General features: G+C 36.5%; 1 protein-coding gene across 2 annotated transcripts; it reads left to right on the top strand.

Annotated features, from left to right (window-relative positions):
• Window positions 1–1,816: 1,816 nt before the first annotated feature.
• Window positions 1,817–11,781, top strand: dnajc21 (DnaJ heat shock protein family (Hsp40) member C21). Of its 2 annotated transcripts, none has more exons than XM_028026307.1 (12): window positions 1,817–2,212; window positions 3,377–3,470; window positions 3,561–3,684; window positions 6,578–6,709; window positions 7,162–7,466; window positions 7,553–7,719; window positions 8,633–8,726; window positions 9,225–9,392; window positions 9,520–9,568; window positions 9,682–9,818; window positions 11,207–11,288; window positions 11,451–11,781. In XM_028026307.1, exons 1-12 carry the CDS (start codon window positions 2,110–2,112, stop codon window positions 11,610–11,612), a joined length of 1,617 nt encoding a protein of 538 aa, XP_027882108.1. In that variant the 5' UTR covers window positions 1,817–2,109; the 3' UTR covers window positions 11,613–11,781. The 2 variants fall into 2 exon arrangements, with proteins under 2 accessions (XP_027882108.1, XP_027882107.1); XM_028026306.1 differs by having other exon boundaries at window positions 11,204–11,288.
• Window positions 11,782–21,283: the final 9,502 nt, after the last annotated feature.

Raw genomic sequence — 21,283 nt, 5'->3', positions numbered from 1 at the left:
AAATTTTACTGAAACTGACTAGACTCGCTAAATCTACTAAATATAGCATTGCCACGATGTAACTACTTTACCTCCGTAACTTCTCAGGCGCAAGTCAAATATTATCGGATGGTACATGATTAACACGAACAAGTGAAACCTGAATTGAAGGTGGTATGCGGTAAGAAACACTATTAAGATACTTGTGAGTTGGGTTTTTAGTTTGTTCACAAGATAAAAGTATGCAGAGAAGTGACTTCATTTGTACATTGTCCATTTTTTTTTGTTTGTGGTACTTATATTATTTTCTTTTTAAAGAAAATGAAAACAAACAACAAAGGTGTTGAACACGCATACAACACTCCTTGCACTATTCATTAACTAATAGAAAAAAATCCTGGTCAGTTCTGGCCTACAGCATACAGTTGCACATAATGCCAAGGAAAGCATTCAATAGCAAAGCCTCAGAAAAGTAGTTGCAGCTGTCATTCTGGAAATGTTCAATGTTTTTGAAAAGGCACGATAAACTTATCGTGCCTTTTCAAAAACATTGAAGTTCATTTTCAAACAGTGGAACAGAATATTAACAAGCAAAAATACATTTGCGACTTCTGAAATTAGACCGTGCAATGATCAAAGAAGGCTAAAAAATTAACACAAGACTCTACAACTTCAGTTAGGATATTTTAAATTAATGTTTGTCCTAAGAATTAGAAAATGCTCAACAGTATGACTTCTTTCAGACATCTGCTGGGGGAAAGGTTTTTCTCTTTAAAAGAACATCACAGCTAAACGTTGCAATGCTGCATCTGAATAAACAGAGGTAAAGGTTGATGTGATGATAAGAAGTTTCTTTCTGGTGGATATACAGTGTGCTATTGGGGTGTAAACAATATTTACATCCTAATAGACTTATCCGTTATTTTACTATGTTGTCATCCCCAAATATTTCAAGTCTTCAAGCAATATTTAATGTCAGACAATGAAAATCAATGTGAGTAGAAAAAGTAGATTTGAAATTATGTTATTATTTATTATTAGAAAAAAAGTCATCCACGCCAACCTGGTCCTATGTGAAAATAGAACTGATCCATTATTATGATGACCTAATTGTGATGAACCATTTTGGTTCAGTTTCATTTATCACAGACAAGCTTGATTATTGCCATATCTAAAAGCTAAAAGGTTTCACAAGCAGTATAGTATGTGCTAATGTAAATTCAGCAATAGATCAAAAAGTAATTGCTAATTGCAAATGGTTATAAAACTTGGACCTTACAGAGAGAATATTATTAGGAATCCAGTTGAGCTGCAGATATAATTCATGAGTTGTTTTATGAGGTTTTGGTATATATCTGTCTTTTTACTGATCTGGAAAAAACATCTTGATTGAATAAAAATATTTTTTCCCGGGTTTATGAGTAATTTTGTTTTTAGCTGACAGACACAAAGACTACTGGAACTGACAGAAAATTAGTGAGAAGAAAAACTTTGCAAGGAGTTTTCTGTAATGAGCACTGCAAGAATATCTGTCATCTTAGCAAACGAAGACAGTAATTCAAAGTTCAGCTATTTGGTCTTGAAGTATCTTTTTAAAATTATTATTTATTTTGTCTGGTTAAGCTTTTAAAATTTGATATTGTTTTTTATGTCATTCTCATCTCTTCTAACAGAAGAAATTATCTCAGTTTTCATAAATGATAAGAAACACGTCAATGAGGCGCGTTGGATGAAATGAGTGGGATAATATTGTTGACTTGGACAATAACGAACAGTAGGTGGCAGCAACACAACATCAATGCGTCGACTCTGCCTTACCCCGCAAAGAAGAAGAGGACGAGGACGAAGAAGAAGAAGAAGAAGAAGAAGAAGAGCAGTTTACCCGGCTGTTAACCAGCACCGCAATATTATTCACAAATTAAGCTTATTTAAAGGCTGCATGTTGGTGAAAAGGACCTGTTTTCATATTTTAATATGTAATATCCTTATATATAAGAGAACTGCAGTTCTTGGTTAAGATAAAGTAATGATGTTTTAAAAGAGAAACCGTTAACCAAATGCTAATATTAGCCGCGTGTAGGGAAACGTGAGCTTTTGTAGTGTATCTTATACCCAAGTGTGCCGGTTTCCATGAAGATGAGGTGTCACTATGAAGTATTGGGAGTGAAAAGAGACGCAGGAGATGATGATCTGAAGAAAGCTTATCGGAAATTAGCCTTAAAATGGCACCCAGGTGAGCTGCATGCATGTCATCATCCAGATGTTTGTGAATGTATATGTCTGATGTGGCCCACTCCAATCCTGAAGAACCGGTGTCTTGTATAAATGCTTCCTTTTTTTCAACATCTGTAAATCAATAAATTGTTTATCATCAGCTCTTGTAGAACTTAACGATATGCTGAGGACGTAATTCAGCTATTTTAAAGTCCTGTGAGGGACTAGAAACACATCTGAAACATGTAGGGCATCTGCTCTGACCACAATGTGATGTTAGTTGTTCTATCTCCAAAGGACACCAGTAGACATAGTTTTTATGAATTAAAGGAAATGTGTTGCTTCAACTGTATATCCCTGCATTTTCAAATCAAATATCACTCTGCATACAATTGAAACACACTGAATATGAATAAAAAAGACATCCCCTCCCACCATCTGAAGTTAAATCAGCTATTGTTTCAGGTCAATATTTCTATTGACTAAATGCCACAATGCAGAGAGAAAGATTATATGATTTATTTAACACTGAAATGTCTTAACCCTGACCAAGAAGCCTTATTTTAAGCTGTATAGTAAAGAGCAGGAACATATATTAAATCCCATTGATTATTGTAATATCTCTTTCTGATTCACACGCATATATAAAGTGTGACTCATTCATGCTCTACTACATCTGCAGTCATTTTGAAGGACTTTGTCACCTGATACAGAATTTAGTGAGATAAGAAAGCTCTCAGAGAGTGTTGATAAAGGTTACAAAATAATTTCTACGGCTTTGGACCTTCTGTAAACCTAATTAAGAGACATCTATAAATGAAGAAACTGGAAGAGCAGCAAACTTCCTTGTATCGGTCGGCCTGTAAAAATAACTTTCAGTGCATCTATAACTCATTTAGAAGGAAACAAAAAAATGGATTGAAATGAGGCATGACCTTAAGCTGGCCAATCAAGCTTGAAAACTCTCCAGTGTGGCTGAATTAAAAGAAATATCCACACAAAGTGGGCCTAAGTAGTAAACGATGTAAGAAAATTCTAACCACAAATGCTTGATGGCCATTTTCTCTGCCAAAAGGAGATCCTGGGTTCAGAGAACAATTAGTTTTTCACATATGGAAAGCAGCATGGGTTGAAATACTTCATCTAAATATCACTTTGTGTGTGTTTCCTCTGAAATGTGCAGATAAAAACTTGGAGAACGCCGAGGAGGCCGCAGAGCAGTTCAAGCTCATTCAGGCAGCTTATGATGTCCTCAGCGATCTGCAGGAGAGAGCCTGGTGAATTCAGCCTTCCTCCTGGTTATACGAGCGTTAGCCGCAGCAGCTCTTTGACCCTTACTGACGACCTTTTCTCCTCCCGTGGACCAGGTATGACAATCACAGAGAAGCTCTGCTGAAAGGAGGCCTAAGCGGCGATTATGAAGACGACAGCATTGACCTCCTGCAGTACTTCACAGTCACATGCTACTCAGGATACGGAGATGATGAGAAGGTTTGGACTTTTGCTTCTGTGGCTGCAGAGAAAATGATTATGTGTATGACGTTAGGTAGGAACTTTTTGCTTAAATATTCTTCATTATTCTTTGTAAAGAATATTGAACAATTTCATTATTCTTCGAAGAATAATGCATGATTATCTGTATGCAGTTAAATAAGAACTTTTTTCTAACGCTGTTTAAATGTCCTTCATTATTCTTTGCCAACAACAATGGAGAAGTCAATAAGTTAACTCCACTGCTTTTTTGTGACTTCATCCACTGCAGTAATAGTAATAATAACCCGTTGTCACAAGAGACTGTACTAACAGAGGTGGCAGGCAAACCAAAATTACACAACACAAAAATCAATTTATCCTTGATGAATGAGGTGCACAAAAATGTGAATGGAGACAATTATCTTATTATTACCAAATGTTATTGACTGCATTTATATCATTCAGAGCAGACATTTTTCACTCTAGATTCTTGGTATGTTCCATTGCTTTTTTGTTCACAAAACACTCAAACTATAATTAGTCGACAAATTCTGGTAAATGGAGAGCCAGAGATTCTTTAAACATTTTATTCCATCAATCCAAACAAGATCTCAGCCTTGAAACACCTACACTTGTTTTTGCCCTATTATTTTATTTGTCAAAGGGACTTCTTTTTATCCTCTCTTTTTCAAGTTGGCAAAAATGTTACAGAATTGAAAGTTTGTGTGGGTTTTAGACAGGACAGAAAGACTACAATCTTTTCTTTTACTTTATGCACACAATGTTCAAGAGATTGCATACGCTCACTGGTTTCCTTCTGCAAACATTCAAATGCATTCTCTATATTGACCAGCAGAGAGCACCTTCTTCCATAATCCCATCTGCTTGTTTGGTTGGGCACTAATAATCTCAGTTGTCGGGTCAGATGCAGTGTCAGCCTGGACAGGATGGCTGTCCATCAGTGGTAAAAACAGAGACGCATAATGAAAAATCCAGCTAATATTTTCACCATCAGTTTTCGTAAAGAAACCCAGAGGAAAAGGTATAAACCTTTTTGTTATAGTCTGACTTACTTTTTTTTCGTTAATGATTTTTGAAAATGGTTTGCAATTTACAGAACTGTTTTGAACACACTGTTTTGATTTAAGATGAGATTAGCTTTTATATGAAAACTAATTTTAATTTGCCTCTACTGTAAAGACCCAGATTTATGCACATCTCCATTTCAGGAACCTTTTGCAGGTACTTTTCTGGGCTTCTATCTCTGTTTCCATTGCATCTACCACAGTAAAAGTTAATATATAGAAATTTACCCCCCATAATGCCTATAGTGGTGAAATAGTATTTTTGAGATTATCCTGTGTAGCTTTGTGGAGTGAATGCGCACTGCTTTTCTGATTGGTTGCGAGTGCATTATTTGTGCACTCTGTTTGTACTTGAAGTTGAATTTTTTTAAATTTTCTGTTGAAATATGATGACTCCTAAACTTTCAACTCTGAAAAGTCTCTAACTAGTCCTTGGTTGAGTTTCCATTATTTTTTCCACGCCATAAAATTAGAGTGAAAGTTTCAGAATGTAAGTATTTTGTTGCACTTCACTTTTATTTTATTAATTTAATTTATTTTATATTCCGGTGGTCCTGCTTCGTATCTCAATAAATTAGTGGCAAATTTTGTGCAGTTATAATAACTCTCATTTGTCAGCATGTCAATTTAGTATTTAAATGCATAAAATGAGGATAACTCACAGGGTTTCTACATAAGTGATACGGACAAACATTAATGTTTCCAGATCTAAAAGATCAATCAGATTTTTTGTAGGTTAAATATTTCAAACGCGATTACTGCCTTAGCAAAAGACCCTAAAGCTCACAGAGTTGTGAAGATTGAAACGGAATCAGGAAAATATGGGTTCACAATCAATATTCAGTAATCATATCGAATTAAATGTTTTCCAGGTCTTGCGTAGTTGAATGTGTATTGTGAGCAGATTTACAAATGTAAAGAAACTAAGTGTATGTTTGGGATTCAAGGCCTTGAGATGAATTTAGTAAATTATCATTTTTGATATACATTGTTTCCTAGCTCAGGGAGAATTTTATTTTGTTTCAAACTGTGAGCACTGTTATAAAAAGTTACTGCTCTGGAAGATTAGGTTGTTATTCCAGGCACAGCGCCTCCTTATGTCTGTTCTAGGGTGAAAATTTGCATCTTTGAAAGAACCTTTAAAAACTGGTACTTTCACCTTTGCATCAAGTTCAGAGTAAATGACTGAACTGGAGTCGCTATGGGAAACGAAAGCAAATATTGATTTCTTACTGAAAATCATAACTTGTTATATTAAAAAAAAAAAGTTCTTTCTCCTCACATGCTCTGTATCACGTCCTGCAAACTGTAGGAGGAAAGTCTGTCATTTCCATACAGAGCTACTGCAGTGGAAACTCAGACAGCTGAGTTTCCACTGCAGGGGAGATTGAGTGATCAGGGTAGTTAAGATTTCAAGGATAAATGTTCAGTGTTGCATGTCTGACTACATTATGTTGACTACATTAATGTTTTATTTTGGAGATTTTTTTAAATGCCACCTAAAAAAAAGGCAAAGATAGAATATTGATAAACTTTTTTGAGTTTTTGTGTAATATTGGCTTCTTAATACTCCACTTCTTACAACGCTGACCTGCTGTGACAATGATGCTATTTATCAACTGGAAAAGTGGATTTGCATCTGCCACAGAGGTTTCCGTGACAGAAGCAACATATGTTCTTCCCCCTGTGTGCTCGCCCAGCTTCATCAGCATCATCCCATGTTTAGGCTGGCATTGCCATTAAACTGTGGGAAAGGAAATTCCTGGTGCCTCTCAGAACCCTGATTTTCTAATTCACTGTTCCTTTGGTGTTTTTTTTCTCCCCAGGGCTTTTACACGGTTTACAGGAATCTTTTTGAGTCCATTGTTAAGGAGGAGATGGAGCACAGCAGGATGGACGACGAGGAAGAGGAAGAAGGGTTTCCTCCCTTTGGAGATTCTCAGAGCGATTATGACACAGTAAGCTCCATACTGAAACGTCCGTCCCCCAGGTTCTCCTCGAGGTTCAGCCCTTAAGGGCTCGCATAAGATTTAGACTGCGTAATTCAGCGTTTACCACAATTTCACAGCTTTTAAAACTCACATTGTCCGGCCTTTTACTGTGCAGATTCACTGTGATGAAATTGGAGCTGGAAGTATATGAACGTCATGATTATTATGTCTAGACTAATGTCTGTTATCCGCATTACTGTGGTTTCATTAAAATGTCTTGAAATGAATGAGAATCTTACAGTGAGGCAAAAAAGTAATTTTGACCAGGGAAAGACGTGAAATATGTTATGAACCAGTTGCGCTCTGAAACTATGAGAAATATACAGAAAAGTAGTTTGGATCGATTTCACCTGACATTCAAATTTGAAATGATGGAAGCCAGTTTGTGTTTCTAACCAGCCTCCTTTTCCATATTACAGGGAGTTCATGTGTTTTACGCCTACTGGCAGAGCTTCTGTACTCGCAAAAACTTTGCTTGGAAGGAGGAATACGACACGAGGCAGGCGTCCAACCGCTGGGAAAAAAGGGCCATGGAGAAGGAGAACAAGAAGACCAGGGAAAAGGCTCGAAAAGAGCGCAACGAGCTGGTGCGGCAACTGGTGGCCTTCGTCCGTAAGAGGGACCGGCGCGTCCAGGCCCACAGGAAGCTGGTGGAGGAGCAGAACGCTGAGAAGATCAAGAAAACGGCGGAGCTGAGGCGACAGCAGAAGCTCCAACAAGCCAAGTAGGCTGAGATGAAAGTGTTGGGACGAATGCAGCTGCTGTTCTACTTCTGTCCCTGCTTCACTGTTTTGTGTGTTTCCATCGTAGGATGGCAGAGGAGTACAAGGAGCAGAGCTGGGCCGCAATGTCTGAGCTGGAGAAGGAGCTGCAGCAGATTGAAGCTCAGTACGGAGAGGAGTTTGGAGACACATCTGAGAGTGAGGAAGAGGAGATGAATGTGGACACATTTAAAAAAAACAGTGAAAGAGATGGAGGTAAAGAAACTACAGACTTGTGTTTTGCCTTTCAAATATGTAAGCTATGGACTTGACAAAAATATATCCTATTATAAAACAAGGTTAATATATGAGTAGTGGAGCGTGTCTTTATTTTCTAGACACAAATAGAGCCGTTATATATCAGTCTCTGAGCATTTATTTTAAAAGAACTTGTTTATTAATGGCATGTCAGTAGATTATGATATTTCATAGATCAACTGGCTGATCAGAAACAGGAATCAGAACTATGATCAATGGAAAGGCGGTTAAACGTAGATGAAAACAACATACAAAATAAATTATGAGTGTCGTTAGCACTTTGTTGCACATCACAAATGGTTATGTACGAAGTGGTTGGTTACATGGAAAAAACGGAGGTAGGTTGGATGAAAGTACAGCTACTAATAAATGAACAGACCTAACAGAAACCCCCCCGACTGTAATTACAATATGATGACAGCTATAAAAGTACTTTATGTTCACTCCTAAAGACAATTTTCAAATTGTTGAAACCTTTGCTGTATTAGTGTTTACCTAGAGAACATAATAACGTACTTTGTGGTTCAAATAAAACCTAAAAATGATGAAACAGCCAATTTATGGCTGCTTCTTCTGCAAAGGAAAATGAAAAGGCTTGAATGAATCCTAATAGGTAATATATTTTTCAGGCAGTTATTTATACAATATATCTTTATCAGCAGGAGTACTTTAATCTGGAGGAAATAATGTGTTGCTAATAAATCCCATGCATCCAGTAAAATCTGTCTTGATATATCTTACGTTATTATTAAGAGCATTTAAAATGCTTTTCGTAATTTGTTGTTTGCATTTATGACATTTATGTGAAAGTTATGTATAAATGGGTCAAGATGCAATAGCGGGTTCAAGTACGGTGTTTTGCGCCTAACAGATGCTGAGCAGCCGAACGACAATGACCCAACCATCGACTGTTATGATGATCTCTACTGCCCTGCTTGTGACAAGTCTTTCAAATCGGATAAAGCGTGAGTTTCCACACAAATGTACCACCCTCCCCTGTCCAGGTTTTAATTTCAGTGACGTTTAGTCATCACACGGATCGACATTTCAAGGGTTAATAAATATGCAGTAATTTGGAGATTTATGAAATATTATCACATAGCTTCAAAAAACTTCCATTTAGCAATCTTGATCTACTTGATTATCTGTCGCACACGATTCTGTAAAATGTGAAACAGCATATGTTGTGTGTGGACTTGTGCAAGGCGCTGTAAATAAACAGCTCTCTATCTTTGTGCTTCTTGCTGTTGGTGTGAAGCTGTTCATGTTGTATGTAGTTGAATTGCAGCATTATCTCTGCTTCTTGGACTTACCGGTACCATGAAAAAGAAATTAAATACAGAAGTCAGTAAACACGTTTACTAAATTGTAAGATTTTTGTTTATCTACAATTTGGATTCATATTCTTTTCTTAGTCACATTCCCAAATATTGATTTTGCTCATTTTTTGTTCTGCTCTGCAGCATGAAAAACCATGAAAAGTCCAAAAAGCACCGAGAGATGGTGGTGTTGCTACGGCAACAGTTGGAGGAAGAAGACGATTCATTCTGCTTGAATGGAAAGGAGGATGGAGAGAAAGAAAATGACCTGCAGGATGAGGGGGACGAAGAAGAGGAACAGCCAAGGCAAAAGTAAATCTATCCATAAACAAGTCAACAAAATAAATAAAATCAGCAGGTGGTTGTTTGTGCATGGTGATTCACAGGAAATATTTAGCTTTTATTTTTTTCACTGAAGTCTTTCTCTCCACATCCTCAGGCTGTCAAAAAAGCAAAAGAGGAAAAAGAAACAGCAGAAAGTAGTACAGGTGGAACACTTTGTCTATTTCTGAGTACATTCTAAGTGTGGTAGTGTCAAAGTTAAGAAGAAAAGTTGCTCATGAGGCTTACTGCATCCCACTGATGCTCTCTTTGTGCACAGCAAACTACTGTTGAGGGTAAAGAGGAGGAGGAGACGATACCCACACAGACCACCTGTGAGGAAGAAGTCCCTGAAAGGTCAGAAAATCCTGTACAACCTGAAAAGCAGGAGGACCTTCCCTCTGCAGAAGTCAAAAGGTCAGTTAACTTTTTTCTTCTTTAATCCCTGTCTGTTTTCTGATCCAGCTGTCACCTGAAATTTCTAGAATAGCTACCTTACTGATGAGCAGCTATCCATTATTAAAGTCAAGTAAGAGCAATTTTGGGCTACATTTCTCTTTCTGTGTGGTACACATCAAACAACAGTGTCCAATTATATTCCATTAAGATGTTATTCAGTTTGTGATGTCATCTTTTTTGCTCTGTACAGCTCAGCAGGTAGGATGTGGGACAGAAGAACTGTAATCCCCACAGAAAACAAAGATAATGAGAATTTCCTGTCATTTGTTAAAGATTTGAGAGAAGTAAATCAGCTTCTCAGATTTCCTGTTTTTAAGCCAACAAGAAGAATAAACGAATAAAAACTGAATAACAACAGTGAACATACAGTAAATGAAAATTATGCAATAATTTTGACACTCTTTTACATGTAGTTCCATGTAAAAGAAACTTTAAACTTTAGGGACCTTCAGGTTAGGTCCCTAAGGTTTCCTTAAACAACTTTGAGATCATACCGCAAAACAATAATTTTAGATCAACATAAAAATATGGAAAAGGCATTCTAAACAGCATAAGTATGAAATTTCAGCAAAAATGAAAAATTTTGGGTTCTCTGGCTACAAAACCTCAAAACTGTTGATGTTGAACATGGATCTATGAGCTGTTGTAGCAATGTGTTTTAAATTATTCACACGCAACTTTTCTGTTTTGGCTTTAATTATCATTCAATATCAAAGAGTACATTCATGATCCAGAGAGGCAAAGCCCTAAAACTTTTCAAAGTCATCGGTTGAATGGAAAATAACTGGAAATGTAAATTTAGATTTAGATTTCCAATCATTTTAGATTTAGATTGGTCTAAAACCTCTTAGTTTGACAAAATGCAGCTGATTTTTTTCACAACAGATTTTTTACAATCTATGTTTTCTTGAGTGTCTCACTTTGTCTACTACAGTTAGTGAATTATAGTGAAAATTTCAGTGTAGTACAAGATTCTTTGTAAAAAAAAAAATAAATAAGAAAAAAGATGAGTAACGGCAATTTGTCAACAGCATTTGTTGAAATTTATTCTGTTAAGAGTTTCTTGAGGCTGTGAAAAAAAATACTTTTGTGCACATGAGCAATGCGAGTACAGTACGTACAGTTACATTTTTTTTTATTTTAGAAAAAAAAATGCGAGGTGTAATATTCACACATTATTTTATCAAAGCAAAAACATCCGGACGCAGAATATCAGATGAATGAGGCCCAGAAAAGTCTATTTGCTTATCATAATATTCTGGGTAGTTTCCTTTGCCTTATTATCTAGCACATGCCTGCAGTATACAATTAGATCTTTATCTGTCACGCAAATGTTCTCTCAGCAGCTCTGAAAAAACGAAAGGAAAAAAGGGAGGTGGGAAAGACAAGGCAAAAAACACCAAATCACACACTGAACAGTTTCCTGAGGTACGTACAAAAAGACACAGTTCACATACAGTTTTGTATTCACTTGAGATGTTTCTGAGGCCTTTTTTTAAAAAATCTTTCTTTCTGGGCCTAAATTGGAGTTGCTTTGTGGCTGAAAATGTTACAACAATTTAAATGTGATTTCGCTATTTGCAATTCCAGAAGGAAGTAAATCTCCGCTGCGTTACCTGCAACGACGAGTTCCCCACAAGAAACAAGTTGTTTGACCATCTGAAGACCAGCGGCCATGCTATTGCTATTTCTACAAACGCTACTCACAGTTCCACGAGCAAGAGCAGGAAAGAAAAGCGGAAAAACAGATAATACATCCTCACTGCGCCTTATAAGACTTTGACCCAAAAGAAACTCATTTGGAGATGTTTTTTGCGATCTGTGTGAGATAAGTCAAATACGGACCCTAACCTTCTGTCTATAAGTTCAATAGGTGAGAGTGAAACAAGATGTAGTTTTAAAATAAAAATTTTAAAGCATACTTTGTCCGACAAGGTTGCAGATCCATTGTCAGTGCATGTGTGTGCGGATTGAATTGAATTAGAAAAACTGAAACAGGAAAAAAAAACTATTTTTCTTGTCAGGTGCTGATTGGGTTCACTGTGCTAAATAGGTCAGCTTCAGTAAAAGAATAAAAGCTCCTTTCATAAATGGCATAAAGAAACTAAAGAAATGAGTTTGTAATCGCATGGGATATTTGAAAAGATTTACATAAAACAATGACTGACGCTGCTTCCAGGAATGAGTGTGTGCGTGAACGGGTAAATTAATGAATGCAGTGTGATGCACTTTAGGGTCCTCCTGCCGTGATAAACGCTATATAATTACAGACCATTTATAATTTACCTGACCTCTGTTTTGCCTCCTGACCATCATTTTTCCCTGCTCCCTGCCTGCCGTCATCGTAATCTGCCCGTGCGTTCAGCCCCTGATTCATGTGTCTGGATTATGATAGAAGACTTATAACACATTCAAATCTGAAAACTGGCTTCCATATATGTATTCAGCATCCTTGAGTCAGTACTTTGTTGAACCATTTTTCATTTCTATACGTTCATCTGCAATAACTCACTATTCCCAGTCAAAAACAACCTGTCAGAGCCAGGAGGAAGGTATTATCGTTGTCAATTTCATATACATGAAATACATGTATGGCATCGATGCTGCCATGCTGATTGTATGGCTGCATCGCTTCTGTCAGTCTGCCCCAGGATACTAAATGCAAGAAATAAATAAAAGCTGTTTGTTCCATATAAGAGGATCACAATAGAGAAGCCCTCACCAAGCTCAGCAAGGCTACAAAAAACGGAAAGCAACAATTAATCAAAAAAGCAGAATAAATATCAAATTAAAAATGAGTTGGCAGAAGACCGTGAATAGTTTTAGAGAGGATTGTATCAATGGCAGCATTTGCATGGCCAACGTTGACCTCTTTAGCATAACTCATGTTTCAAAAGCTTTCAGATTTCATCAGAGAAAGACAATGAGCAAGGACATACAAACTACTACTATTTGAAAGGTTTCTAAGAATTACCTACAGGTAGATATTCATAACACAAATGTTGGGTTGTTGGTTCAAACTCCCACTCTATCCGTCTGAGTTGTTGTGTCCTTGTTCACACTTCATCCGCCTTACTAAAGGTGGTGGTCAAAGACCCTGGTGTTGCTGATTGTATGGCAGCATCGCTTCTGTCAGTCTGCCCCTGGATGGATGTGGCTATAGAGCAGCTTACCACCATGTATGAATGTGGTGTAAAACGCTTTGTAGTCCTCTGGATTAGATAAAGCTCCAGACAAATGCACAACAAAGTTTTTTCTACATCTGTAATTAACAATGTCTTTACCCTTTATAAAGCACAATTTACACATATCTTGAGACCAAGTTCATAGACCCAATAGCCTTGTTGCACCCCATTTGTAGGCATTACTAAAATCCTACTGGAATAACCTTGCTCAGAGACTGATCTGTCTTTGAACTGAGCACTAAAGTTATGGCGTGTTTGTTACAATATATAAAATATTTGTGTGACAAAAAAACATATAGGAAAGCGAAGAGCTTATGTTAACAAGAAGAAGCTCTTATGACTTTCCAAAAAGTTCTAACTTTGCCATTTAACTAATTAAAAGGTTAGGTTTACCTTTTACAATTTAAAGGTTAGCTTTGAAGGATTGACCCTGTCAAAGGTAATGCCAAGGAGGGATAGCTTTTGAATTTTCTGTTAAAAATATTCAAATTATTGTTACACATATGTATTGATTTTGACATTACTGAAAACTAAAGCAAAAGGACATTTAGTTGGACAGGGTTGAGAGTCCACATTGGTTTACAAGAATTCGTTTCCTGAAAAAGTCATTCAAAAGAACAAAAAGAATAGGAAAAAACTCATTTCTGTGAACTTGAAATATTTTGACATAGCCAACAGGGGCCATACAAACACTCTGTTGTTTGTGTGAGGAATAAAACCTTTATAGTGGGTTCACATTCTTTTAATAAGCATTCCTTGTAAATGGTTTTTATCATTCTTGGCTGTTTCTTTGCCTTTTGTCTTCTTTTTTATCTTGATTCAAATACATTTGTGAAAGGTTTTCTGTGTCAGAGTTATTCTCTGGTGACACAATGCTCACAAAAACTAGTTGGTATCTTACACAGTACAACAATACAATTTAAGGTTAAAAGCTTTGGATAGCTTTGGATTAAAGGGTCAGATACAAGAACAGTTCAATAGAGAATCAAGGATATTGACTTTAAATGAAATGCTAACTCTGCTTTCAGCTGAAAGACACATTTGGACCATTGAGCAACAGTATAATTATTTTTCTCCTTAACCCAGGTAAAAACGCTTCTGACATTTCTGGTTCAGGAATGGATTGATGGTGATTAATGTGGCTTTCTGGTCCACCCCTGGTGAAGCGCCCCCAAAATTATACAATTGATTTTTCCTTTGCATTCCTCTCAAAGCTGTGATTATTCCTGTTGCTGGTGCAACTTTTCTGAACACACGTTTTCCTTCCATTTAACCTTCTTGTACCCAATGAACCCCAGGTGGAAATCCCAGGCGATGAGATCCCTCCTTCCATAAAATACCCTCCCAAAAAATGATTGTAAGCTCAAATCTTTCTGAGTAACAATATAGGAGCCATCTAGTAAGGACATCAGGAGACAGTGCAGGAAAGATCACTTAGCCCTGAGAGGAGAAATAGATGAGGGAAAAGAGGAGCAGAAATAAAAAGGACAGATTTTTCAAAAACCTCTGTTTGAAGTTAATGCCAGATATAAACCTGAATCACATTTTACTAACATTTTAGATTTCCTTCTAGAGAAAGATTCAGATTTTGAAATGTATACAGATATTTTAGAGTTTGAGGTCAAAGTTTTGATTATCGTTTGTAGACTGGTAGTTATCACATGATTTAGATGTTTATTTTGACATGCATCTAATTTCAGAGATTGTTCAGTTTTGAGTCTTAAAAATAATTTCATATGTATTTTTAAAGAGCAGTTTGATTAAAGATATTTCCTTTAAAGTGTGGGAACTCACTTTGAGCTTCAGTTTCTTGTGAAGCTACTTTTGAGGGACTTCAGTGGAAACCAGAGCAAAGTGCAAATAAATTACGTTAGTGTCACCGTCACCTTCCATCCAGTTTCATTGTTGGCTGAATATAGGAGACCTGTATACAGGTAGAATATGGACTAATGCAGAACAAAGCTATGACTACTATAATTCATTTTAGCAACACTTATTTAACATCCTGAGAGCTCAACTTTACAATGCAAGTAACAAAGTAGCCAGATATAATAGAGCGAGAAAGTATTTTTTATGTCTTGAATTACCCTGAAATTCCCGTTTATTTTCCCAGTGCAAATTGAAATGGGATGTTTGCTTGTGTTTTGAATGACATGCTTCTGTGGGGATGACGTTTTATGGTTTGCTCTCACTGTAAAGGGTAATACCGGTTGTTTCATTCTGATCATCTGTCACATCAGCATCCTTCCCCACGATTGTAAGGGGTGCTGAATCAATTAGCTAATGAGTGTATGATAATGATTGAGTCCGATTCATGACCCTACGCATACGTTTAGTCTGAATAATAGAAAATCGAGCAAGCAGTTTTGAACAATACAATTTTAATAATATTCAAGCTCATGTGAAACTTACAGGCGAGTATATTTATCTGCCCATAAAGTTTGCATTGCGGCCTATACAAAGTATCCATCGTTAGACAGAGAGAGAGGGAGAATCTGGTGCTCGCTGAACTTTACTGGTGGGAGAAAACCAGGTTCGAGAAGTGGCTCTGATTGGACAGAGTCGTCTGGATTTTGGCGAGCGTCCTCTGCTCCACCACCTTCAAGACACAGCCACACTGCAGAGTCTGCCTTCTTAATGAGAAAATTCAGCTTTAAAAATCCTTCTTAGTGCAGCAGTTCCCTTCCTCCCCTCAAACACACAACACAACAACCTGGTAGAACATTTACAACAACTTACAGCAGATCCTGGAAGACGCCAGCGTTTTAAGACAGTACATACTGCTCTGTCTTTATTCTTGTACACAGCATACAAATTTGTTGTCCATAATTTCCAGAGCAATTGTTGTTGCAAGTTATGATTTGGACATTTTCTCGGTGAGAAAACAGTGATTACAGTTTCATTTATGCAAGCCAAATTCCTTGATGTTTTTTTTATTTTTATGGCTCTGCCTGAGGCTGACTCATACAATGCAAACAAAAACCTGACCCTGACGACTTGAATAAAAGGACGTGTAAGATAAAATTAGCAGTGACTTGACCCTCCTTTTTTCAGATTTCTGATCACGTTCCCAGACTTCCTTTGAGTGTGCAGACGCTACTGCAATACAAAGAGGGATGGGAATGCAGTGTCAAGAAAGTTGCTTGCTCCTTTAAAGATTTGTTGCTCTTTTTGCATTTCTGTGTTTACATTTTTCAGATCATCACGCAAATTTTAATATTAGATAAAGGTAAAATGGCACAGTACAAAATTTAGTTTCCAAATGATAATTTGATTAAAAGGAGCAGCATCATGTAAAATCTACTTTTTTGAGTTCTACATCATGTCATAATGTTATTCCCTCAACAAAAACATACCTAGAGTGTTGCTTTGATTCTTTCATGTATATTTGAGGAATCCTTTTATCTCCCGTGGCAACCGTTAAGCTGTGCAAAATCCCTGGGTGGACCAAATGCTGCCTTCAAGACGCAGTTCCTCTGTGGAGCTGCAGTTTCCAGTCTTCTGAGTTTCCGCCTCACAGAACAGCTCCCCTCCGCGACTCCCCCACTCAGCTCCTTCAGACTAACTGGCAGCATTTAGCAAACACTTGGCGGAACTGCACATGAGCTGAGTGAGCTAATGTGAGCTACTTCTCAGTGCATCGCTCATAAAAATGTTACTAAATGCTTAATAGAGGAGCGGTATTGTGATGACTTACCGAAGGTGGATTTTCAGGAAGAGCAGGAGTTTTCAAAGAGACAGAGACACAATTTCAAGGCATAAAATTACAAAGTAAAATTTCTTTTAAGTGATGCATGATATATATTATTGCATTTTATAACAACTGAAAGTAATAGTTATTTGATTGTGTTGTAAAATGGCACCATGTACCTAAAGATACATAATACTGCCCCTTTAATAGTATACAAGACCTATACACACAAAGCTAGCACTATGTGAAAATATAATTGACCACAACCCACAACCCACCATTGCTAAATAATGAATCAATTGTGATTAACCACACTTCATTATTTAATTAGACGAGCCTTACACAACAGGACCCAGAATCTGCCTCAACTAAGATCAGTTTTCATGATTTACCACCTGGTTACATTTGCCAAAAAACACACTGATGCTCCCCAAGAACTTTTTTTGGAAATTTTCTGTCAACTGTTAAGATAAACGTGAAACCTTTTAGAAGGTCCAAGTTTCATTACATCTGATGAAAAAGTAAAACAACATTTCAGAAGTAGGACATCATATTGACAGTAGATTGTGATGATAGTATTATGCTATGTTGCTTCAGGTTCTGGCCAGTTCTGCTGTAACTTGATGTATTGTTTTGCTCTGTATCAGAAAAACCCGCAAGAGAATGCATAACCATAAGAGTCCTCTAAAGTTTAATTAGTTTGACTCATTCTTCTACCCTATTCTTTGGCTTTGAATGAAGAAAATTGCAATAATATGTTGTGACATGTTCTAAAAAAATAACAAAAAACAACTTAAGGGTATTATGCACATTTTGACTAAATATTCAGTTTTTGCCACCTACATATTGCTGCAGACCGTTTACAGTGTGTGGGTTAAGTCATGTTTATATGAAAGTAACCTTCATAGGAAAATCAGCGGCGCACAACAAGAAGGTCGGGATCAGACATTTGAATAATAATCAAAGTGATATTCTCAGTCCACTTTCACTGTGGAAACTTCCCTGTTTATGCTCACAGAGGGAATTGCTTACTCACCTGCCTGACCAAACATTTAAAGACAAAGCTGTAGAAGAGAAGCAACTACAAAACGCTCCTACCTGTATCTAAATAACTAAATGCTTAGGTTTAATGGCCCTGTTCTCTAAATTTAGATGCTAGGAAAACTGCAAAAATCAGTAAGGATCTGCATGTCAGTATTTACCAGAAAACATTCAGGTTTGATTTGATTTGATGATAATTTATTTCAGACAGACATTTCACCACAAAACATAATAATAATAATAATAATAAAGACTTTCATGTTTCTAAGTGTAAATACAATACTTTACTATCAAATGTACATACTCAAATACATGTAAATACACCACTTATTTGGTGACTGAGTCTGAAAAGGAGTACCATGAAGTTTAACTTATATAATCATACCCCTTTTCCATTCATTAATTTATAGCATATATAGGCTTCCTGTTTCCAGGATCCTTTCCAAAAAACCCCCCCAATAATAATAACTATAATAATATTTCCTGAACTAGATGAAAGTAATAACATTCAGGTTGTTAGTGAAGTGCACCACAATCTTTCAGATTACTTGTAATTACTTATCTCTCCTTTGTTTGGGTAGGCTCTTTTTAGCCCTGTTAGAATGAAAGGCTTTTCATACCAACCTGCAAATAACCTCCTTCAGTCTTACTCAGAGGATTTCAATTTTTCATTTTAAAGTTTTTTGCACACAGCTTTATGTAGCAGCTCTTTCCATTTAATCCCTGTAGCTTTTGAGTGGGCATGTGAGTTTGCACAGTCTTTGTAAGAACATGTGATTCACAGCAAATCACTCCTTTAGTAAATGTGCTTAATAGCACAACAGAGACGGCAAGGACTAAAGAGCAGAGAGTCTTGGGTTTAACCCTCCAGTTATGTTCGTTTCTGAGGTACAGTATTTATATCTGTTTGCTTCCATTTACTTCATGTGTCAAACTCAAGGCATGGGAGCCAAATCTGGCTCAGAAGAACCTTCAAAATTACAGCTGTGTGCTTAACCCTCCTGTTATGTTCGTTTCTGACGTAAAGCAATAATGTTTGTGGGTCAATTTGACCCGGGGAGTGTTTAATCATGCAATAGTGTCAGAAACCAAAACATTCCTCCAAAACATGTTTGTAGCTGATTATTAACTCCAATACTAACCATTTCAATCAATATTTGTTCAATGATGCTTTTTTTAATGTCTCACACATAAAAGATCGATGACGACAACCTACTCATTTACTCATTTGGACATAAAAAATGGAATTTACTTTTTTATGTCCACTGAAAAAAACCTAGACACAAAAAAGCAATAATTTCCTTGAAATTGATCTTTTGTAAATTTTTTTATATTACATTTTGATTTTTTTTTTTTTCAATGGGTGTTTTTTATAATTGAACTTGAGACATGTATACTGTTCAGGGTCAAATTGACCTACTGATTAAAATCAAGACAAATGAGTCATGCAGAGAGTATTTATATTTTCCTCCACTTCTGCTGAGTGTCCACTCAGTGTGGGTGGAGTTTGTCCACAGGAACAGAATATGTTCCCGTCAAAAGTTTTGTGAACACCTGCTTTCTTGCAGTTTCCTAGTGAAGTAAAGAGAATAGTGAGAATGTCGGCTTGTGTGTGTCTGCGTGTGCATGTAGGCGTGTGGTGTGTTGTGTTTGTGTGTGTGTGGTGAAATATGGTTCATAGCTGCAAGGAAACGTATAGAATTGGACATTTTTTGATATTTTTTACCCTTCAACTTGATTGCTGGGTCAAATTGACCCGAACAGTGTCTATGTAAAAAGTAGACGCAGGAGGAGTTGCAATTGTGTAAAATGAATAAATTTTCAATTTATATGTAGAGAGCACCTATTAAGACAAAAAGATAAAGTTTCATCCAAAACAATATACTTCCAGCTATTTAAAAATAAAACTGAACTTTAAAACGGGTCAATTTGACTCGCAACATAACAGGAGGGTTAATGTGAAAGAAATACTGCTGACATCCCTGGGTTTCATTTACAAGGACAGTTACATCCAGGTGCATGACAGCACCTCTAACCCTAACAGATTATTTTTTATTTTCTTTCATTTACATTTCAGAAGTAGTCCAAATGTTTTTAATTTAAGAAAATTAAGCAGAGCTCATTCAGAAGGATGAGTAAATCGTAATGAGGCCACAGTTACTGACTGTACTGCACACAGTGTCTTTATCCTGAAAAGGCAGTATTCATTTAACCCCATATCTTCCTTTCTGTCTTAATCTAATAGGAAACTTGTAAAAACATGCAAATGTTTTGCACGTTTTTGAAACATGACATGAACTTTTGTCTGATTTGATTAACCTGAATAATTGGAATCATTTATTTATTGTATCATTTATTATGCTAAAGCTCATATTTGTAACCAATCAAAATAAAATTTTACTGTAAATTTTCTTTCCTAGTGAAGTTATCTTGGTGTAAGAATGATGTTAGGGTATTGCATTACTGAACGGAGAGACACACAAACACAAAACTGCTGGATACAATGAAATAATAGTTGTTTTTTTTAAAAAAAAAAAAAAAAAAAAAGGAAGTTAGCATTCTGGGGAAGTGGTTTGTGGTTAAAACCTTGCAATCCCCAAAACTGATTGATAAACAAAGGCAATCTGGCAAAAGTAAAAATTTGAATATTAAAAAAAAAAACAGTGTAGCTCATGAAAAGTCATTGTTAGATTTGATGTGGAATTTGTACATCTGTCTTTTTAACAACAAAAGGAAGAAAACCATTAAAATGCTTCTTTAAACCTCTGCTCACTGATCAAATTAGTGACTGACGTGATAGTGAATATTCTCATCAGGCACCATCTTTTATTAAATGTCTGACATACATTTAATACAAAGATGAGCAAAATGAAAATTTCAGTACATTCTTTTCCTCACCAATCTTTGAAACCTTTCCATGGACCTTTGCTAAAGTATTAGTACGATGCGCTTTTTATTACGTTTTATCACATTGCAATGGGGAAAAAACATGTATTTTGTTTTGATTTTATGTGACAAAATTACACAAATTAATATGTATACTGTATGTGTTGAGAGGAAGGACGGGAATACATGGGATCCAAAATCTGAAAAGGGTGAGATATCATTATATTCAACCTCCCATGTGAGTCAATACATGGGTGGTTGTACAACCTCCTTTCACTGCAATTGCAGCTGCAAGCCTTTTGTGTTGTCTCTAAAGCCTGAATCATTTTGTTCATCCTTTGTAAAGTAGCTCAATGCATTCAGTTTGGACAGAGAGGGTCTATTCATATCAATCCTCAAATATTGTCATAAATTCTCAATTGGACCTATTTTTTTGTTTGTTTGTTTTTTGCCATTTAGGGAACAGCTTATTTCTCCTTCCCATTATAAACATCTCTTTCTCATGTGCAATTTAGAAAAAAAGGCCGCTTAATGGCCTTGGGGCCTAAGTGTCTGCTTAGTTTGCTTATGCCTTGGGCCGGCCCTGAGGACAGTACATATTTCATTCTACGATGAGTTCT

This window comes from Xiphophorus couchianus, chromosome 8, assembly GCF_001444195.1.
Source record: "Xiphophorus couchianus chromosome 8, X_couchianus-1.0, whole genome shotgun sequence".
Classification (NCBI taxonomy): domain Eukaryota; kingdom Metazoa; phylum Chordata; class Actinopteri; order Cyprinodontiformes; family Poeciliidae; genus Xiphophorus; species Xiphophorus couchianus.
The sequence above is the reverse complement of the archived record's forward strand: the minus strand, read 5'-3'. Positions and strand labels throughout refer to the sequence as shown.